We start from the raw sequence: 23,266 nt of genomic DNA, 5'->3' as shown, positions 1-23,266 counted from the left end.
TTTTTTGGAGTTTCTAACTTACTCTTAAACGAACCAGGAATAAAACGTGGGGTGAACGCCAGCTCTCAAATATAATACCATTCATTGCCTTAATCAGACGTTATGTGTGCAATGCATGGTGACAGATATACCCATATATCCGTATTATATATTGATTATGGAAATGCCCACAACAATGTGAAGTGTATGCCTCTGCAAATGTTAATATCTGAATTAGTTACGATCTGTTCCATGATCAGGCATAATTTGCACAGTGAGCAAAGAAAACCTTTCATAACTGCCTTTATGATTAACAGATCAGGACACAGCACAAAACATTTTTCTTTAAATGTTCCAATGTTGCATTAATCTACAGTAAGTCATCTATACATCATAGAATAATGCATCTATGGAGCCCATAAACTTTAAAACATGTTTCACTGTCTATTACATGTTGATCCACGAGGTTGAGATACATTAGAGGGAAAGTCCCTCTATACGACAAAGATAATTACTCCCTCCTCCTATCATATAGCTCTTAACACCCTGATATCATTGACAATCAGAGTCTAATCCAATCCATCTCTGCAAATCCACACAGAGCACCAAGGCTCAATCATAGGGCGGTAAACACCTTGATACGAAGACAGTAAAGAAGGACCTATCAGCTTTTCGCCCTGTTACAATGTCAGGTGAAACACATCTCCCTCACTCCCACTAGTGCTCCTTGGCTGTGCCTTTCACTGGTTTAATCTCCATATGACTCCAACTCCACCTGTTCTTGCACATTTCCTGTGATTTGGTTACAGCCCTAAGTAGGTGTAGGCTATAGCAGCAACGGGGGAACACCTGCAGCTACCCGATCAAACCTTGATCTCTTTACCCTTCCTGCCTACACCTTCCACCTTCCACCCTGCCTCTTTCCTATTTGCAGCTTGATGTTGGCATGGATCCACAGTGAATACCCAACAGCAACCTGGAGTTATCGGGCCACTATGCTTATAAAATGAAGTACCTGCCCCGAATCTGACAAAAAAACATCCAAATCTTTAAAACAAAGACTCCTCAAATCTCACCCAGAAACCCTGTTTTCTGACCCCTACTTCTCCATGAAAAAAGGGTCTAAAATAAGTGACCTTATCTTTTATTTGAATAGACAAGCACAATGGAGGAAAGCCCTGTTGTTATTGCTTTTGAGCTCCACATCCAGAAAAACGCCTCATGGTCTGAGACTGTTGGTAGCCCCCTCATTGTCTTTCAGAGCAGAAGTCACCATCACCACTTACAATTATGGGACTATCCTCATCCAATTATCTGATCACAACCTAGAAATATGTGAAGCAATTTCCCTCTCATCAAGAAAGCTGCAATGAATATCGAATCCACCACTGCTCCAGACTTTCCTAACTCTGAGCGCAACACTACCTAACCACCAGACAGACCCAGCAGATCAGGTGGAGGCATTGCATGCATATTCCGTAACAGCCTGTTAGTTAAACATTCTCAATCCCCTATTTCATCCACATGCAAATACAAATGCCTTGATATCGCATGCAACAACAGGCCACTATGCAACCTACACATGATCTGGCATCCTCCAGGAGACAATATTACTTTCATAGAACAAATTATGGAAATCATCACACCAAACATGGGACAACATTGCACTCAAATCTTTCTCAGAGAATTCAGCCTCCACTGGAATGATTGAATGGTCCTGCAGTTAACATCTTTAAAACCTTTCTTGCTGACCTCAATCTGACCCTAATCTGCAACAGACCCACACACCACAACGGAGCAACCTTAGATCTTATCATTGCAAAGGCCAACTCCATTCAACTTGAATCTATCCTCCCCTGTGACCGGACTGACCACCATTGCATCGCATTCCTCATCACTGAAGCTATGAGAACAAACACAGCTCAACTAACGAAACCCAAACTCTGGAAAAGTAGCATATCCAACATCAACTGCAATGAATTGAAATCTCTCAGTAATATAAGCCTGCATCCTTCTGGAGACATGTCAGAGCCTCATGATCTCACATACCACTACAGCCGTTCCATGGAGATTATTCTGGACTCAATCACACCGTATCAGATAAAAAGAGTGCCCACCAAAGTCTCAAAACCATGGTACAATGGTAGCCTCAATACTGAAAGATGTAACCTGAGACTAGCTGAACGACAGTGGAGATCATCACCATCCCTTGATCAACACGAGCAGTTGAGGAACAGATATTACAAAAGAAATAGAAGTTCAAAAGCAAATGTCTTCAGAAACCAACTGATTCAAGCTAGAAACTGACCTAAAAATTGATTTGAACTCATTAAACTACAATGAAATGACCTATGCAAACCTTCCCTAGCTGGATCCAGTCCGCTACCAAACTGCGAGGAATTTGCCTCCTTCTTTCTTGAGAAGACAAAAAATATGAGAAATGATTTGCAGATGGCTTTGCAGCGTTGGCCTCTCCTAGCTCATGCTAGCTCCTCCTCTCCCTGGACTGCAGTTCCTTCATGTCAACCTGGGCACATCCTCAAAAACAATGCCTCATGGAATTCTTTTAAAACCTTTTATGAAAGCACCATTCTCAAACTTCTAGCAGTGCTGAAACCCTCAAGCCACTTCAATGACCCTGTAGCGGCCCCAATTTCTTTAATGAGATTAAATACTCTCTCTTTGGACCAAGATCAAATGCTCCTTCTTTGGACCAAGATTGTTAATGCCTTCCTACTTCAAAGTACTATCCCTTACTGCCTAAAGTCCGGGCAGGTTTCCACTGCCTAAAAAACCAAAGGGAGATCGCACTGACGTATCTCCAATATTCCTACTCTGGCAAATCTACTTGAAAAATGTGTACACATCCAACTCTGTAACCACATTGAACAATTCCACCTTTAAGACCAATTCCAATCCAGTTTCTGTCCAAGGCATAGCACTGAATCTGTTATAACTCACACAGTGGACAATGCACTAAAAATGTTGGGTCAGAAAGAATCTTGCCATCTAATCCTCCTTGACCTATCTTCGGCATTCGACATGGTTAAGCACGACAACCTACTTGACGTTTTGGAACATGGAATGGGGCTAACAGGATCAGACCTGAACCGGCGGTTCACCTAGTTTCTCCAAAACAGAACTCAAAGATTCAAGGTTAATCATTCCCTTTCTCTGACCACTCCAGTCACATTAGGGGTTGCACAGGGTTCCTACCTCTCACCCACTCTCTTTAACTTGTTCATGGAGCCTCTAACGGAAATTCTGAATTCATCCAACATCCATTACCACATGTATGCCAACAACACCCAATTATACCTGAAAGTCTCCTTCCCTGAAAACATCAGATGCCTCAACTTAACTCCACAGAACACCCAAAATATGCTATCATGCTACCACATCCCACTAAATACTCAAAAATACGAATTCCTCCTAGACGCCCTACCCAAACAAACACCTGTCATTCAAGATTGGTTGAAACAACTAACAGCCCTCAACTCTTGCTACAAGTTATAGATTCAGCAAGATCACTGGGTTTAACTCTCAACAAGAACCTTAACATGCAGAAGCACATCAGTGCTGCCACCAAAGGAGCAAACCCCCAGATGAACATTTAAAGAAAATGAAAACCCTTCCCCCCCCTAATGACTTCAAGTCTGCAGTGCAAGCCCTAGTAATTTCCAGTTTAGATTATGGAAGTGCAGACCTTTGCGGCTTGCCCAGATCCAAAACAGCTCCTCTAAGTGCCTCTCTCAACTCTGCAGCAAGGCTTATCATAGGATCAAAAAGAAACAAAAACATCACCCCCAATTTGAACTCCCTTAACAGTCTCTCTTACAAAGCAAGAATTCTGCTAAAAAATTGCCTGCATGACCCATAAAGTCCTTCACTTCAGTACCCCTGAGAAGCCTCACTCAGCTCAAACTTTCTGGTGGCGACAGATTCTCCAGAAGCTTTAGCACCTTACTGCTTAAACCTCACAGATTCAACCCAAAAAAACTTACAACCACGGTTTCTCTGGGATTGCAAGAGGAATTTGGAATGCCTAGCCCTCTGAATTCAAATGAAATCCTGTAACTGCATCTTTCAAGAAAGAAGTTAAAGTACTACTTATGAACAAATGTCTGCGCTTGATTATAGGATCTCCTCCCTTCGTACCTTCACTGACACGTCAATTACCCCCTTGACTACTACTCTCCTGCTACATTATTGTTTTCGATTCAGCTCGTCATGAGGCACAGTGCTCCTGTGCTCATGACGAGCTGATCTCATCACGGCCGCACCCGCTTTCGTGGAACGTTCAGCACTGCAGGGGAATTATCCCTGCATGTGTGAGTTCCACGGTTCATGACGACCTCAGCTCGTCATGAGCACAGGAGCACCATGCTTCATGATGAGCTGAGCTCGTCTTGAGCATGCAAGGTGTTATCAGGGTGCTGCCTTATCCGGTATTTTTCTTGAATATGACATTATTGATGTTATATGTCGCTGCTCTCCGAACAATTGTAAAGTGCTCCGATACCCACAAGGGTCATATTCGCGCTATATAAAACTTTCAAAATAAATAAAAAATAAATGTAAGATTTCCAGGATAACAAAATAAGATAAAATAAAACACAATTTATTACCAACATGGGTAGAAATAGGCTACAAGATGTTTCACTTTCATACACCAATGACAGCCAAAGAAGGACACAGAAGGAAGCTCTCGCCATCCTCCCTTCTCAGTGTCTCCTTGCCCTGAGCACCTGAAGCTATGAGTGAGTGAAGAGATAGGTAACCCTTGTTTGCTCCTTGGAATATATCTAACATCTTCAAATTGTAGTCTTTTACCTCGGATAAGTCACTACCATATTCCTCAACCCAGGCACATCAAGTGAAATGCCCATCGACAACTCCACATACAAAATCACCACACAATCCAGTTACTCATTTTGCGATAGCACCAGCAAATTCTAACACTTTTCACAATACTTTAACTTCCTCTTCATTGAACGCCCACCAGTCACTTCTATATCCATGCCCCGTAAACAATAACCTTCCATCTAATCTATAGACACCCAGTTTACAGAAACACCTTCACCATGGAATCACTTTCATCACAAATCCATTATCGAGTTAATTGATTGACTCACTGATAGCATTTAAAACACACTCTCTTAAACGGTCTCAGTACACACCACATCTTTCCAGGAGATACAGAGAGACCATGCCGCTAGAATATATAATCCAGACTTGTTGATCTGTGAAACACACTAAATACCAAGCAACATGTTACCAAACCTACAAACACCCTAGGCAATAACGTTGACCTCAATATCAGTTCAAATTGCCTCACTCAAGTTTACTGCACAGACCAAACCATTTTCCCAGGACATTATCCTTCCAGAGTACACTGACAATTCACAATGGGCAACCTACAAACAACAGTTTTGCTTCTTCAAAACATGCCCTCCTATTTATTCAAGCAAGGATTCTTTACTGACACTGAACCCACACCCAACATAAATGCTTTCCCTTAGTCTCTAAATAACACCTTCAAAATCAATGCCAACATTAAAGCTTCAATGAAACTGAAATATGAAACCAAAGCCACCCCCTCTACAGTACACCAAAAAGATGAGAAATAATTTCACAATAAACAATCCCAGGATAATGCAATAGAATGAAATGAATAAGATCAGCATGCCGACATCACACCTCAGTAGCCAACCATACATACTACACTTCTACCATCACCAATGCTCCAATATGGGCAGAGCCTCATTCAAAACCATCAAACTCTGCATCAACCCCCTGTATGATTCACCAAATGATAGATACAATGTCATTAAACTTCTTAATAGAAAAGAACAACATGTTCAAACAATACATTGACAGCACAAATAAATCTCCATTACGCCATGCCTCAAGTCACGCCATAGGCTCTCCTAGACCACTTTTAAGACATTTCCAGTAGTGCACCACTTATGGATCCTTGGTGCTCTCAAGACAACAACATGTGCTGACAGCACCATTCACTCAGCCAAGTTGAAATCTCTCCTTAACACCTTGGCTGCTGTGACTTTTCCCCCTCCTGTGCTGAAATTGCTTGAATACTATAGTTTCATGACGAGCTGAGCTCGTCATGAGCTTCGAAAGGGTAATGGAGCTCTTAAACCACTTTTCAATGTAATCAATGACACTGTGACACACAGCATCATCCTGGATATCCTCAAAACATAGCACATTCCCTAGTTCATATGAAATACACATTTGATCCCGATGATGTAGGCAACTATGTACTGTTATTAATTTTCCATTCATTTGCAATGTCATAGAAAAGTCATTACCATGAAAATGTTGGCGCAGATCAGCATGAATCACCACCTACATGGATATCTATTAGACTCCACTATGCATGGCAGCAATGAGACAGTCACCACTCCACTTCTGAAAGTCACACTCCTCATCGGAGATAAGGGGACATTTCTTTCTCATCCTATGCAATGTCAGCAGTTTTTTGCCTTGATCAATATCCTATTATCATGCTTGCATTCACTGGTACCACACTCGTGAGTTTGCATCCCACACCTCTGTTTCTACCTAACGTTTCCAGACGGGCTCCTTGAAAACTCAATAGCTACCAGTGATTTGCAATGTCCCATTTAGATTGGTCATTTCACCCGTCATATAAACCCTTTATATAAATCCACTTGAGGTTGTCCTCCACATCCATCGAAACAAGATTAAAAAATTTACTAGAAATGCACAATTGCACCTGAAAATCTTCATTATCAAATATATCGACCATGCCAAAATATGCCTCGCCAGTTATCTGAGCTTGGATGCCAATCTCCTCTGTGAAACTAAACTGGACCAAGAATTTATCCTCACTGCCAATGATGTCACACATGACAAAATTTAAGAGTAGCTCTCCAATTTCAAAGTAGAACAATTCACACCACACCACAACTCAACACAGAAAAAAAAACACTCTTACATCTTTAACATCCACATGGACATGAAAACGCAGGAAAAAGTGATTCTGTTCTCACTGTTATAGAAAGTCAAGCCTGCCTCGGGCTAGATTTCAGAACCATCCTTGGCCCACCAACAACCGGACTGTGGTAATGTCCAGCACAGGTGTACTTGAATCCACCCAACCACACTGAACAGTGTCCTCCACGCTGCTGTGCATCTCATGGAAGGTCTGAAGATATACAACCATATTTCTCTCTCTCCAGGATTGCCCTATCTTTCCGACATACAGTATTATATATAATGAAGCGACAAATGATGTATCCAGGTTCCTGAAAACTGAAGACTTCCACAGACTAACTCAACAAATGGAGCCTGACATGGCCAAACTAAAATGGAATAGGTGCAAAAAGAAAAAAGTCCACAGGTAAGATTTTTCCATATACACATCCTGGAAACAAACGTGGAAAAGGTCTGCTTCTCATAGACCTAGAATGGACAACTCTAATATACAATATGTCTAGCCATCACTTGCTTTCCATCTCCCATGTATCAATCCATAGCTATCCAGGCATGCATCCTTTTGCCCATTGTATATCCAACTACCTGTCCATTTTTCTATTTCACATTTGATCCCATACAATGCACCCCTCTGAAAGAGCGCTGCTCTCCTTAAAAAGGATCAAAAGTCGCTTTCATAACAAAAAACGCTCCAATGCATGTGAGGAACCCCAAATTTCGATGAATTAGTTATTTTCCAAAGTGGCTGCAGAACTTTGAATTTCTTACCTTTGGGTAGCAGCAGGAGCAGCAGCAAACTCTCAAGCCGCACGCCTATGGGCTTCTGCACTGCCATGATCCTGTCCAGATAGAACACCTGCAATAAGCAGAGAGAGGGAAGAGAGATGTTCAAGGTCTTCTGTCTTGGGTAAGCATGCACCAGCTTTAAAATGGAGGCATCCAAGTTCAACGCTGAGGACGACAACTGCATAGCATCACAAGGACATGCCTTTCAGCTATAGTACCCATGAGCGAGCTTGAAAGCATGTAAAGCCCTTTGCCTGAATCATGCCACTTTACTGCTTGTAAACCTAGGAGGTGTTATACCACAATAGTAAATCTATACTTCTCTATATATTATTATCTTGACAATACATTGCTAGTTAATATCATGGATACAATTTTTTGGCAGGTTATTATTAAACACACACTATTATGAATACAAAAACACAAGCAATTGCAAAGTTTGCATATTTAGCCTTTCATTTATTTGAGTTAAGACAATCATCATTATTGTTCCAGAAAGTGGCATCACATGAGAGGAAACACGTTAGAGTCAATTTATTGCTGAAGATATAAATGCACGTCCTCATAGAAGAGAGACTTTTGTAACCTATGTAGCTTATAACATTTAATTATTGGGATCCCTGCGCATCCTATTTGTTTTTTTAATCCTAGTTTGCCCGTCATCTGTCAGAAAGGCAATGTGCTGTTGATTTTTTTATGCCCTTTAGAGCCTGGGTCGAAAACTACGCTATGCTCGCGTAGTTTGCGTAATTTGCGCACGACGTGCTACGCAAATTGCCCGTAGAACAGAGAAAAAACACGTAACGTAGCAGGCATTTTTTTTCTGCTCGTGGTCCTCAACGTCAAGTTGGCAACCGCGAGCGACCAAAATGACCTCCCAGCGAGACTTTTTCCTCGTTTGCTATCAGCTAAGTCAAGTTGCCGATAGCGAGCATGGAAAATAAACCTCCCGGCGAGATTCTCAACGTGGGGAGGTAAGGTTTCTCATTGCAAGTGGTCGCGTATGCTCTCAACCGCTCGCCATGAGAAACTACCAATCTGTGTTGAGAAAACTGCAGCTCGAGTACAAATCTACTCGAGCGGCAGAAAACGACCGCTTGCACCGTGCAAGATACCGTTTGCAATGACTGCACAGTGCGGACAAGCATCCGGCACTGTGAAATCATTGCAAACAGCATTTCCTACTCAACTACGCAGTTCACGTAGTGCTACGTGTAGCTCGCGTAGTGCGAAGTGCGCTTCGCGTAGCGCTACTAAGCGAACTACGCCTAGGAACAACAATCTGAAACAGGCAAAGTGTTTGGATTAATCATGTGTCTCGTCCTGCTCCGGTTTTATTTTAAACCCATGTCTTATCTTTCCGAATATTGTTCTATAATAAAACGTGCAGCTTTTATTCTGGCCAGGTTCCTCGATTTTGAAGGTCTCTTCTTCCTAGGTTTTTCTGGTATGTAAGCATATATATTCTGAGATACGACTGCCAAGATGTTTCTTCTAAAAAAAATCTTGAGGGTTGAAATAAAGGAAGTCACTTGTGAATGACTTTAGCTCAGCTCCCGTGTAACCTTTCTGAGTAAAGCTACCCACTTTTAAGAAAATCAGCCAGTCCACCTCTGCAGAAAAGAGTGATGATTCCATATTGTCGTCACTTGGGGCCTGATTACGATGGCGGAAAGCCCGCCACCGACATACTGTCGGTTGCGGGCTCACTGCCATCGTGCTGCTGGTTTCCTCGCCAAATGATGATGGTGGGGGGAATCATTGGTTATGTGCAGCGGTCCTAAAGACCGCCCACCACGGTTCCTCCTGGCGGTCCTTTTCCGCCTGCCTGTCGGAGCAAAAATATTGCGTCGGTGGCTGACAGGCACCGCCTTAGGGATTATGATATCCCTTTCCTCCGTTCATTTTGCGGAAGACAATCCACAGCAAAACAAATGGCAGAAATGGATTTTGGGGCCCGTAGCGGGCTCCCCTTCATCTCTGGGCCTGGGACGAGTGCACTGGGGGGCACCATATCCCTGCACCATGTGGCAGGCACTGCATGGTGGCTGCCACATAGTGCAGGTATATGCAAGTGCCTTTTTCTGGGCATTGCGGCGGGGGCTGCTGACTGCATCCCCGCCGCAATGTTAGGGATAGGACCTGCGACTGCCGCTGTGGTGGTGGCATTGTAATGCAGTAGGTGGGTATGCAGCCTCATAAGTGGCCGGTACCACTACTGCAACGATGGAAGTCGGACGAAAGTCCTACCGCCATCGTAATGACCCCCCTAGGTCTGGCTAATGCATGCAGGATTTTAACACAAATAACAGATTTTCCAGTTGCTTAATGTGTAATATATAATGCATTTGTTATCCGTGCCTCAGCGAGCAACAGCGTGAATTCCTGGAGTCAAAATCCAGTTATTGACTGCCAGGATAAAGCAACTGTGGGAAATAAAAGTCGCTACCCTCTGATATAAATGTCTCTCACTTCCCGTATGTGACCCGTCTCCAGAGACCCAGTGAGACACTGCAATGACAGGTTCCAGTCTCACCCACCATCTTCCACCTCTCTTCGGCCTTCACAGACCTGAGGGAGATGGGAGAATACAGCATGCATGCAGCCTGTGCCAGCCTCTATATTCCACCTGCAGCCCATGTCTCTGCAGACTCACTCTGATAGAAAAACACATGCCACACTGACCAATGGCTCTAACAGAGCCACTGCCAGTGATGTGCTGGCTCTCCCTCGTGTAAGTGTGGAGAGCGTTGCCTTAGGAGGGGAGGACTACACAAGGCACTAACGGTGGTGTGGCTGTGTGGGTGGCAGGAAGCCAGGATTATTTGTTAATATATTTGGATGGTGAAAATGAAGGGTTAAAGAGGCTGGTTTGAGTGGGTGGAAGGAAAGCAGTTTGTTTTTGAATTTGGATATGGGGAGAGTAAATTTAGAGGGTGGTGGGGTGGCCGGCAGGGAGGCAGGATATATTTTATTATACAAGGGAGGGGAGACCATGTACTGAGTGGCTTCACCACTACCTCTTTGTCCCTACCTAGCTACTGAAATAATAGGCAGAATATTTGGCAGGCTATGCATAACATCAACAGGAATTGGCAATGTGAATAGGTCTGGCTTTAAAGTAATTTTGAATGGCAATGTGAAGCATTAAAAGTAGATGGCATGGGAATGAATATGTATTTGTGTGGACGCAAAGAACTGAGGATAATATTTGTTTAGGTAAAAAGGTTGGGTGACAGTTGCACTGTCAAACCAACCCTAAAAATCCATATTGGTTAATGACTGCCCACCTCCCATCTTTGCTGCTGACAGAGAAAACACCCTAAATTATTTAGCTAGATAAGCAGCAGTGTGGCCAGTTCATACGGACTGATGGACCACACCTCCCACCTTTTTCCAGGCAAGAAGATTTTCCATCAGGCTGAACAAAGGTCAGACTGACAGGCACTCTTCTGGTTCAGGTCAGGCAGCCAAGAGCTAGACATGTGCTAAATGTGCAGACTCCTGACTGCCTGAGCTGAACTTTACCAGGCTGAGGATTTCACAGCCCTGTGGGTGCGACCTCCTCTGTCTGGCAAAAGTGCCTTGAGGCCCTTCCACTCGTGGCAAAGGGAGTGTCACGATTTGCTTCGGGCCTGGGCAGTTCAGTTTTAAACCCTAAGGTGCCCAGGGCCAAGTGTCAGTTAGTGGAACCTCATCACAGAGTGGGTGGGGTCATGAAAAAGGAAAGGCAAGCGAGAAGAATGCAGAGATTTCGAAACAGTCAAACAATACTAGTTTACTACCATGGCTGACTTCAATATGGGTTTACTTCAAGCTTACTGTGTAATTCCCAATATCCATTGATAAAGAAATTACCTGAGGACAGCATTAAAAACAGTTGACATTCAAATGATAATTCCCAGACACAGAACACCACTCACCTCATTCCTGTACACATCTGCAGAAAAAATCACATGCAGTAATAACTATAGCTAAGTACAAATTTTCTCTGTGTTTTGAGTGTTATGTTTTTATTCATTATCTTTTTGGCCTGAAGCCCACAGAAGCCACCAATAGTTGTAGACAATGAAGACAAACTACATTCACCTAGAAGTCTGAGAATGATTGCAAATGGTTTGTTAATGTTGCGAAAATAAGACATTTTTCAGGTAAGCATTAAAGAGAAGATTGGCTCCATTCATATGATGGGTGGGGGGTCTATAGTGAAGATACTTCACAGAGATGAGGAAAACGCATGATACAACTTTAGTTTATAAATCTCGCTGTATCTCCTAGTAATTTACTAGAGGATTGAAAATATTGATTAAGGAGTAGGTTTTCTATTTGGATCCAAGGAATGAAGGCCAGGCCAGTCTGGTCTTATGAATGATGAAAAGGTACTGAAATATCAACCCATGTTCAGCTGGTAACTAATATAGGGGAACCAAAGTTGGTGTTGTATTGTTGCAAGGGTACTACCAGCAGATCTCCCCACCATCCCTCGCTCTGACATACACCATCTCAGGACTGTAAACTTTAAAGTAAACATTTCAGAATGGACAACACAGTGCAGTAGCTAGCAAAGTGGAATATAATCATAGGAAATTCAATAAACGGACCTGCAAAGGACCTCCAAGCTACCAGTTTACTGAACCTGTAAACTGTGTCTTTCTCTCACACTTCTTCATCCATCACACTGCTAAGCACTGTATCCCAAAAAACAATAAACTCACCTAAGTAGCCGTCAGCCATGACATGGAATCATTCCCCACATAGGATCACAGCAAAGAGGACACCCTTGCGATCACACATTCTACGTGATGTTGCATATTACCCACGTAGGCAAGAGCTTCAACTCCCCACAATGGGGTAGGTAGTAAGCGGTACATAAATGCTGCAAACCGATAGTGTATGACCCATAGATCTGTAAATGTATGAGGTGTTGCTGCAGGGTATGACGTCACACATTTATGTGAATAAATGAGACTGCAGTATAGAGTATGAGAGCGGAGAGATCTGAGAATAAAAGAGATTGCACTGCGGGGCTTGAGGCCAGAGATAAGCAAATATAAGAAATTGACTTAAATATGCAGAATACATAGCCAGAGATGTGTGAATAAATGAGACTGCTATGCAGTGTATGAGGAATAAAGCTGTACTGCAAGACGTGAGGCGTGGGGGGGGGGGGGGGGATTGGGGTTGGGGTGTTACACCGCCCCCTTAAATGTATTTTCAGATTAATAGTTGGGTACAGGTGCTTTCAGTCGGATATGGTGGGGTGCCTGCTGGATTTCACCTGGGATTTTTGCATAAACCTACAGACAAAAACGCACACACACTCTCATTTCTGCTTTAAAAGCCCTATTTTTTGTATTTTTACAAATAATTGTTTTCTCTTATTTAGTACTTCTATTATTGAATATTCCACTCTCCCTTTCCACTGCCTCTTAAGCCCTCTCATGTGCCCTGCTTGCCATATAATGGGGCAGGTTTACAAGCCCCTCGCTCCACTTTTGCGTCATTTTCCCATGTTACAAATGACGCAAAAGTGGAGCAAGGGGCTTGTGAATCTGCCCTAATGTATTTAACATTATATGCCAACGTGACGGTCGGGAATTCTGGTGCCCTCCTCCTGCCCCCACCAATCTTACTGACCAAGCTCCACCCTTGGGTCTGGAAAAGGGTAGCGGTTTTCGGAGTGTCTCAGTCACTCTGGTTCTCCTCTTCACACCACTTTTCTCTATTAGTCACTTGTGTCCTTTTTCATGGGACATCTTTCAATGAAAATGGTAACTACAGTTAGAACATGTAATTATCCACACTCTGCAGAGAGTCCAAGGACTGGATGAGCATGTAGTCTGAACAATTTTACGACTGATTGACATGCACTCAGCCTCAACCCCAGAGTTCGCTGGTCGTGCCCCATCACGAACACCTACCAACAGCCTGAACTCACCCAGGCCTTAGAGGCGGATGAGGTGACAGTGTGTAGGCGAAGAGCTGCAGATACATGACATCTATAAAAAGCAAATTGTCTTAAGAAATGCAAGCTGAAGTAACACATATAAATGCAAACAGGGACTGCATAGCTGGCATAGATTACTTTATGGGTTTTACATTCATTGTGGAATCGATCATTTTTTTGCCTGTAACATAAAGGACATGGATATAGGGCTTCATAAGGACCCGTTTGAAAGTCACCCTTCGATTACTGCAGGTCTGAGACCTGGCAGAATCTACCCACCTAAATCCCTGCTCCTATCTGCTTCCATCTTCTATTACTACCATAATCCACCTGTTCTCCCGTATCCTGCTCTTTCTTCCCCAATAGCTCTCCCGCTGTCTTCCTCTAGACCTGTCAGTAAAAGACTCAAGGCGCTTTCGAGACCAAGCTCAAAGACCCTCTGTTTGGTGAGATGCTAGCGTGTGGGAAAGACATTTCCATCCATAAATATCCTGCCCCGTCCCCTCTTTCGGGCTCCCTCTATAACGGCCTCTCTCTACTCTCTGTCCTTTTCCGCCGCATCACCCTGTTGTGCCCACAGGTTGGCACAAAGCGCTACACCATCAACCTAACGTGCATATCTTCCTATGTAGACAACAGTTGAAAACCCCACCCTGACGATAGTATCCACAACAAAAAGTTTGCCAACAGAATAAAAACTGCACTCTTCTCTCAACATGGTCAAGAAACAAATGGCGATGGTCTCGCGGACAGCCTTTATGAGCCTAATTATGTTTTAGTTGTACGTCAACAGCTCCATCACATTTAGCACATGACGGATAGTACGCCAAGCCACTTACGTTCAGATAGAGCATGCGTCTCATTCATTTCCTCGGCACTTGGATTGGTTGTGCAATGACCTGCCTACGGGTGAGTCTGTGCGTGCTCCGGAAGGACTAGACGCCGCGTGGACACCTGTGGATGCGCTCACGCATCTCTCCGCGGCTCAGTGGACAGGTGTATCCGAGACGGGCAGGAGCCCTGCTGCCAGGTGAGTCGAGGAAGGCATTGCCACTCAGGGGTGTACGCCGGTGTTTGCGTGCCCAGATGAATGCTGGTTCCTCAAAGAACCAACGCCGTCGGTTGCGCGGAGTCTGAGGGGATTGCAAAACACTTCCCCGAATACAGTTCGCCTCACTGACTGTCAGGAAGAGAAATGATGATGGGGGATATGAACAGAAAGGCGCACACACAGAAACAAACGCGGCGAGTGTATAGCACACTCTGATATAACACATGGCACTAGGCGCTAACAACAGGTGTGTACTGGAGTTACAATATTTAGAAACTATGTAATCGACTTCAGAAGGATGAGTGATTGAATGAGCCTGCCAGAACGAGAACCTATGGACACAAAGTTACTCAAAGACCACTGCAGCGGATACATTGGTTCACTTGCTTGCTGAAACATATGTGTCAATGTATACAAGATCTAATAGACACACATGTCGATGGAACGGTAATGAGCACACAACAAAGTCTTACTCAGGACCAAAATCAAAACATCAGGTTGGACAGCTCAATGCAGTAGCCAGCTAAGTATACAATGATAATAAGAAATAACACAAAACAGCCTTTTTTAAGCTTTTGACTTCTGTGGACCCCTACTGAGTCATTATTGGAAGCCAGGGACCCCCAGTCTAAGCGTTTTCCATGATTTGAACCTAAAAACAATACATAAAAATACAAACACAAGTATACACCAAACAAATGCTCACATTTTGAAATATATTGTTTAATTTATGATCAAATATAGAAGATGTTTTCAAAGTTTCTATTTTGGTTCTGTATTTGTAAATACTTTATTCATTTCAATATTATTTCATTTTGTAAAACAGGTGCAGACCACCAAGTAGGTCTCTTGGCCCCAGGGGTATGTGGACCACAGGTTAAGTCTTAGGGCGTGATTTAGAGTTCGACGGATAGGTTACTCTGTCACAAACGTGACGGCTATAGCGTCCGCTGTATTACAAGTGCATTATATCCAATGGCACTTGGAATACGGCGGACGGAAAATTCGTCACGTTTGTGACAGAGTAACCTATCTGCTGAACTCTAAATCAGACCCTTATTTACTTACTTATGCCTACTACCCCTCCTGCGGTATAAGTCACCAACCAGGACTCTCCAGCCATTTCTGCCCTGTGCTTTTCTTTCAATCTGACTCCAGATGTAACCCATCTCCTTACAGTCAGCCTTGAGGCCTCAATGCCACGTGTTCCTGGGCCTTCCTCTTTTCCTTTTCCCTTCAGGGTTCCAGGAGAGGGCTTGTCTGGTGGTATTTGATGTGGGCTTGCAGAGGGTGTGACCTATAGAGCCCCAGAGTCTTTTCATGATTTCTTCATGAGCAAGGAGTTGGAAAGTCTGATGCCGCAGGTCGTTATTGCTGATGTTGTTTGGTGAGCAGATTCAGAGGATTTCTCTCAGCCAGGTGTTGATGAAGGTCTGGACTTTGTTGGCGGTGGTCACCTTTGTCCTCCAAGTTTCAGCTCCATAGAGAATGACCAATTTTATGTTGGTGTTAAAAAGCCAGAGCTTGGTTTGCAGTGTTAGATCCTTGGAACTCAAGATCTTCTTTAGCTGAATGAAGGCAGCCCTTGCTTTTCTGATTCTTGACTTGGCGTTAGCATTTGTACAATCCTTCTTGTCTACTCCACTACCCAGGAAGGTGAATGTGAGAAGGTGGCCTGATATGCAGTGCTCACTATTCTAGTGAACACTATGTATCAGTCCAGCAACCCTTATTGATGATTGGTTGTAAGTCAACCTTATAGACCAGCTATCCTAGTAGCGTGGATACGAGCAGTCTAAGGCTAAAGACTCGAGAGGGCGCGTTAAGCCAGCTGTTTACCACACATATACCCCTTGAATACCAAGTGAAAGGACACCACACAAGTGTTATGAAAATAAACAGTTATTTATTTAAAGATCACAACAGCCCTGTACTCTTTATGAGGACAGGGTACTAAGCACAAACCAAAACTCTTACAAAAATACTTAAGTTAGCACAGTATATACAAATGCCCGAGGGGCACGGAAAACCATATACTCTGAAAGTGGAATGCGAAATTCCTAGCAGGTAAGTACAGTACTAATAGCTTTTGGAATCGCTAGGGCTTGACTAGGGAATCGTTAGATTACTTCTAGGAGGCCTAGGGGACTCGGGTGCAGTGTGTGCACTCTCACGCGAGATGCGGGACAAAAGTCTATGGTAGCTAGGAATTAGAAAGTTAGTGTTCTCGGGCGAACCCGACCTGGTAGGGAGAAAACGAAAGTAGATTCTGACCCTTGGATAGTGAGGCTATGCTGGGGCACCGAAATGCCGAAGTTACCTAGCCCAGGGGCTGCAGCTGCATAGGTCTGAAAAGACGTCGGGAATCCTCGTAGACGGACCAGGAGCCGGAAGAAAAGATGCTGGCCGGTGACCAGTGAAGAAAGTTCAGTCGGATCCAAGCCTGGATCTTGAAGATAGATGACACCTGAAAGCAGAGGGGACCAAGTTCGAGACTACTAGCCAGTAGTCAGTGGGCACCAGGAGGGCACCGGATGGTAGCCACCTCGACTAGGTGAGTGGGTGACGCTTGACTCGAAGATCTCACGGACCAGGAGGCGTTGTCGGCGACCAGGATGGAGGATCGAGCTGTCCCACGAAGATAGAAGCTGTCGGCGTCGCTGGACCCAGGATTGGGCAACAAAGCCTTGGCAAATTCAAGCCCACGCGGTGGACCTAAAATGGCGTCTGGAGTGGACCAGGAGGGTCCGGGGTGCCTCTCTTGAAGAAGGAAGCAAGGGCCAGTCTGGAGCAACCAGACCAGCAGTCGTGAAGTCGTTGGGCGTCGTTCAGAAGGCCACAAGCCAGCCGGCTAGTAGCCAAACAACGCGGTGCACAGCAAACAGCAGAAGGGCCCCACGCAGATCGTGGAGATGCAGGGAGGCTGACCTTGGGTGCTGGAGCTGCGCAGGGTCGGGGCTTCTCGGACCCCAAAGCACTCACCAGTGGAGGACACGGTGGGCTTGCAGTAAAGATGTCGTGCAGTCTTGGCGATCGTCGGTCCCTTGAGGTCTCGTCGCACTCACGGTTCTCAGCTTGGCTGTAGAGGTGAGTAGAGGTCAGAGGTGCCAGGGAAGCCGGGTCTCGTCGAGCTGGGTCGTCGGATTCGTGATGAAGGACTTGCAGCAGACCGCAGTGTTCTTTAGGATGGTGCCCGCTTGATGCAGGGTGACTACTCCTTAGCCACAAGGGAGAATCTTGAAGAAGAAATCGTGAAGTCCTTTCGAAGAAAGTGGTATCTTGATTCCAAAGATGATCTAATTTTAACAGGGGGCCCGCTCCCATCTTTATACTAAAAAAGGGGGCTGACCCGGTGACTAGGTCCTGCCTATGGGTGGGACTAGGTGGGGGGTGGTTACACCCCTCAGCCATGCTGGACTTCCCCAGGCCAGGGGCTGGTGTGCCCCTGGAACTGGTTCAGACCGGCCTATGCGTAGTGAGCACCGGGGTGCCACTCAGCAGTCACCTTCCTGTAAAGCCCTGCCTACCCAGGATACACAAAACCATGTCTGGGACGGTGCTAGCACCGCCCCTGACAGGAAACCCTTTGTCCAGGCTCCCCTCGCTGGAAGGACTCCCAGCTGCAGGGGGTCAGACTCGTGTCTGTGGTGGCAGCATCCATTTTGTGGAGCTGAGGCTTCAGTTAACTTTAACCGGGGTTCACAGTTACATACATGTCGTGTCCCTCTAGAAGGGTGGAATGCTAACCCCGTCGCCAGAATTGGCGAGGGGTTAGTATTCCAATTCGTATGACACCTTACTCGACATGTTTTGATAAAGCAATACCAAAGATAGCATTTAACCGCGAGGATTATAATGCACTTAAGAGTATATGGTATGCGATATCATGGAACAGCTATTAGGACTTGATTCCGCAAGCTGCAGACAGGCTCAGCTCATGCCAGAGCACCATCTCACACGATTCCAAGCACTCTGCCTTCAGGATTGTCAAGGCCTGCCATAGGAGTGACTGATAGGAATCTGTGTGTCCATTTTAGGGTTAGGTATAGGTATACTATACCTACGGCAAAGGGTGATTACACGACTTTGCCCCAGCTGTCATGCAGCCAGTTGTGTCAAATTTAGGAGGCCAGCCAGGGGTGGCATAATACATGCTGCAGCCCCTGGCAGCCCTGGGTACACCTATGCCCTGAGTTACAGGGTCTGATAGGGTGGCCCAGTACCAATTGGAAATGTACCTAGGGTACATGGAATCCATTTTAAAGAGAGAGCAGTAGGCCTGGGGTCCTGATTGGCAGGGTCCCAGGTCGACTATGTCCAAAACCAGCTAAAACACAGGGCAAAAAAGTTGGGGGCAACCATAGTCAGGATGTACCTTCCTACACAACCCCCCCCCAAACGAAAGGAGATAAGGCTATCCTTGCCCAGGTAAGCCTCTATTACCTAAGTGGCCATATAAGGAAGGACCAGCTCTGGCTTGGTTTCCCCCTGTGTCATGGTCCACTAGGCAACCCCTCACCCTAAGGGTATCTGAGGGTCTCCACCATAGGGAATCTCTGTTTCTGGTGTGTCTTGGGAAAGAAGAAGGCTGATGCTGGGTTGGAGTACTGAAGTGAGGCTCCTCTACCTTTGGGCTCAACTTCCTCCAATCACCATCCATCATGTGTGCCTTTCTTTCTTTAGCTGAGATGCACTGAGCTCTCAGGGTCAGCCTCTGGCTACCTAAAGCTGGAGGCTGAGTCCCTCTGTTTGGCTTACTGGAGGGACAGGTCAGGTCTGGGGTTTTTAGGCCCCATGTTTGGCTGTGCCCAACAGTGTCCAGCTGTGGGAGTTCCCTAACTACTTTTAAGGGGGATCCCTCAGGAGTCTGTTCTATTTTCACTTGGCTAGGTTTACCAGCTTCAGTGATCCTAATCTGCTGATTAGGGGGTTCTTTTGGACAGGGGGCCCTTTGGGGTCCACCACTGGCCTCCCTGGTCTCTTCAGCCCTGGGCTGACTGAGGCAGGGTAGAGAGGTGCAGGTTACCTGCTCCAGACTGGGTCCCACCTGGGAAGGGTCCACTGCCATCAGGGGTTCTGCCAGGCTAGGCCTGACTACCTCTGGGGCAGTTCCTTCGACAGGGGTAGAGTCAGTTCCCTGAGGAGGCTGGCTCTCACCTAGTGTCTGGGAGGGGGAAGACTCTTCTTCCTCCTCAATGCTCTCTGTTTGAGTGGAGTGATCCATTGTTTCAGGCTTCACAACCTCACTATCTGTCTGAGTAGAGGCTGAGACCATTTCAACCTTGCCAACCTTTTCAGGAGGGCACTCAGTCTGTGTTTGGGCTGTGACTGTCACAGCCCTCCTATCCTGTTCTGAAAAGTCTGTCTGAGCCTGGGCAGTGGCTACCACTGCCCTTCCAACCTTTTCAGGGAGGAATGGTGCTTGGACTGGGGCTGTAGCTATTACTGCCCCACTAACCTGTCTGGATAGGCCTATCATTCTGGAATGAGTTTCTTGTTCCACCTCAGCCCATGCTGAGAGTTCCAGGTCATTCCCCAGTAAGCAATCTACAGGTAGGTTATCTGTCACTGCCACTCTCATGGGCCCTGTGACATTACCCCAGCTGAGCTTGACTACTGCCATGGGATGCCTTCTTTTCATTCCATGAATGTCTGTCACCTGATAAGTAAAACCAGGGGTCAGTTGAGCAGAGGGGACCAGATGGTCACTCACCATGGTGAGGCTGGCCCCTGTGTCTCTGAATGCCTCAACTTTCTGACCATTCACTAAAACTTCTTGTCTATACTTGCCCAAAACGTGGGGTCCAGTAGTGAAGTTGGCAAACCCCATGCCAGTCTCACAGACAAGAGTGTGGTCAGGGAACCTGGCTAAGCCATAGTCCTCCTGTTGGCCCAGAGTAATGCCCACCACATTCTTGGGGGCACTCCCACCACCTGGGGGATTACCACTAGTGGTAACAGGAGGTTTAGGAGTATTACCTGGGGGTGTATTTCCCTTATTACCATTTTTAGGGCAACTGGCATCACTTTTGTAATGGCCCACCTGTTTACAGGTATGGCAATAAGGTTTCTTTTGTTCAGAAGGAGTGTTCTGGGACCCACCACCCTTGTTGGAGTTTTGGGGCCCTTGGGAAGTCTTCTCTGTGGATTTATCCCCACCCTTCTCTTGAGGCTTGGTTGATTCCTTTTTCTGGTCACCACCCTGGTTTTTAGGCCTAACCCTGGTTCTGACCCATTTGTCTGCCCTCTTACCCAATTCCTGTGGAGAGGTCAACTCAGAGTCTACCAGGTGCTGATGTAATAGCTGGTTCTGACAATTATTTAAGATTTGCTCCCTCATAATTAGATTATACAATCCTTTAAAATCAGTAACCTTACTACCCAGTAGCCAGCCTTCAAAAGCCTTAGTGGCACAATCAACAAAGTCAGTCCAATCTTGAGACTGAGTTTTCTGGGTGTCTCTGAACAGCATCCTGTATTGTTCAGTGGTTAAACCAAACCCATCAACCAGTACATTCTTCAAGACTTGGTAATTGTTAGCATCCTCCACCCTTGTGGTGAGGAGCTTATCTCTACCTTTACCATCAAAGGAGAGCCACAAGATAGCTGCCCACTGACTTTGGGGAACACCCTGCACAGTGCAGGCTCTCTCCAAAGCAGTAATCCATTTGTGGATGTCATCCCCTTCCCTAAAGGGGGGCACTATCTTATTCAGGTGCTTTTTATCAAAACTCCTTTCCCTATTGCTAGGTTTATTGCTGCCACCAGTGGGGACTGCCCCACTCAATTGTTGCTCTCTAGCAAAGGCAAGTCTCTCTTTGGCCAGGGCAAGTTCTTCCCTTTCAATCCTCAGTTTGACTGCCCTTTCTTCAGCTTCATACACTCTCCTCTTAGGGGAAGACATTCCTCTGTGAGAAGAGTTGAGAGAGCCATTGGTTCGAAAGGATCTGCTAGAGCCTCTTGATAGAGACCTAACTCGTCCATTCCCAATGTTAAGCTGACCTGAGAGTGGGCCCAGGGGTCCCCCAGTACCAAGCTCATGTCTGCTTAAGTTGGACCTGCTTAGTCTGCTGACTTCTACCTGTCCCTTATCTGCCTCATCCCCTGATAACTCATCCTCATCCTCAGCAACATCTGCCTCAAGGAGGGGATGGATATCAAAGGGACCCTGTAAGGAGGGCAAACTTCCATCTGGATTAGAAGGGTCTGGGTTACCAGCCCTACTGGCATCATAAGCCTCTAGGAGACCAATCAGAAAGGAAGTGGTGGGGTTAGACCCCTGTTTTAGTTTCCTGAGAGTACACACTTGTCTCATCTCATGGAAGCTAAGAGCAGCATATTTAGAAGGGACCTGTGGAGGGTCCACTGACACAAGGGGATACTCAGAGTTTCCTCCTTTGTCTGACATGCTGCTTCTAGTGTGGTGTAAGTGATGCACCTACCTACACTATGTGTTTACCTACTGATCCCTTGCTAAGAGTTGCAGCCAAGGTGTGCTAAGCCTTGAGGAGCTACAACAGCTGGTTCAGTAGAACTCAGAGTATTCTAAGCTTTAGTTATGTGTACCTAACAGTACTTATGTGATCTTTCAACAAGATATTCTTAGGATACGTGTGGTAAAACAACAGCAAGCTCAAATCCCAACCGCTGCTCACCAATGTGAGAAGGTGGCCTGATATGCAGTGCTCACTATTCTAGTGAACACTATGTATCAGTCCAGCAACCCTTATTGATGATTGGTTGTAAGTCAACCTTATAGACCAGCTATCCTAGTAGCGTGGATACGAGCAGTCTAAGGCTAAAGACTCGAGAGGGCGCGTTAAGCCAGCTGTTTACCACACATATACCCCTTGAATACCAAGTGAAAGGACACCACACAAGTGTTATGAAAATAAACAGTTATTTATTTAAAGATCACAACAGCCCTGTACTCTTTATGAGGACAGGGTACTAAGCACAAACCAAAACTCTTACAAAAATACTTAAGTTAGCACAGTATATACAAATGCCCGAGGGGCACGGAAAACCATATACTCTGAAAGTGGAATGCGAAATTCCTAGCAGGTAAGTACAGTACTAATAGCTTTTGGAATCGCTAGGGCTTGACTAGGGAATCGTTAGATTACTTCTAGGAGGCCTAGGGGACTCGGGTGCAGTGTGTGCACTCTCACGCGAGATGCGGGACAAAAGTCTATGGTAGCTAGGAATTAGAAAGTTAGTGTTCTCGGGCGAACCCGACCTGGTAGGGAGAAAACGAAAGTAGATTCTGACCCTTGGATAGTGAGGCTATGCTGGGGCACCGAAATGCCGAAGTTACCTAGCCCAGGGGCTGCAGCTGCATAGGTCTGAAAAGACGTCGGGAATCCTCGTAGACGGACCAGGAGCCGGAAGAAAAGATGCTGGCCGGTGACCAGTGAAGAAAGTTCAGTCGGATCCAAGCCTGGATCTTGAAGATAGATGACACCTGAAAGCAGAGGGGACCAAGTTCGAGACTACTAGCCAGTAGTCAGTGGGCACCAGGA

The 23,266-nt window shown here is 45.5% G+C and overlaps 1 protein-coding gene across 3 annotated transcripts in view; it reads right to left on the bottom strand.

The window, feature by feature from the left end:
- Nucleotides 1-23,266, bottom strand: part of CSF3R (colony stimulating factor 3 receptor) — a 186,887-nt gene that overhangs the window by 124,909 nt on the left and 38,712 nt on the right. Inside the window, exons 1-2 of one of the 3 annotated variants that reach the window (XM_086956460.1) lie at nt 14,533-14,796; nt 7,729-7,816 (exon numbers count right to left, since the gene is read on the bottom strand). In XM_086956460.1, the coding sequence (XP_086812586.1) occupies nt 7,729-7,816; nt 14,533-14,556 (112 nt within the window). In that variant the 5' untranslated portion in view covers nt 14,557-14,796. Of the gene's footprint in view, nt 1-7,728; nt 7,817-14,532; nt 14,797-23,266 lie in introns of those variants that run through there. The other 2 variants (XM_086956459.1, XM_086956461.1) reach the window with 2 other exon arrangements.

The sequence above is a fragment of the Lissotriton vulgaris genome, chromosome 2_1 (genome assembly GCF_964263255.1).
Source record: "Lissotriton vulgaris chromosome 2_1, aLisVul1.2, whole genome shotgun sequence".
NCBI lineage: Eukaryota > Metazoa > Chordata > Amphibia > Caudata > Salamandridae > Lissotriton > Lissotriton vulgaris.
Note: the sequence above shows the minus strand (reverse complement) of the source record. Positions and strands in the feature narration are given on the sequence as shown.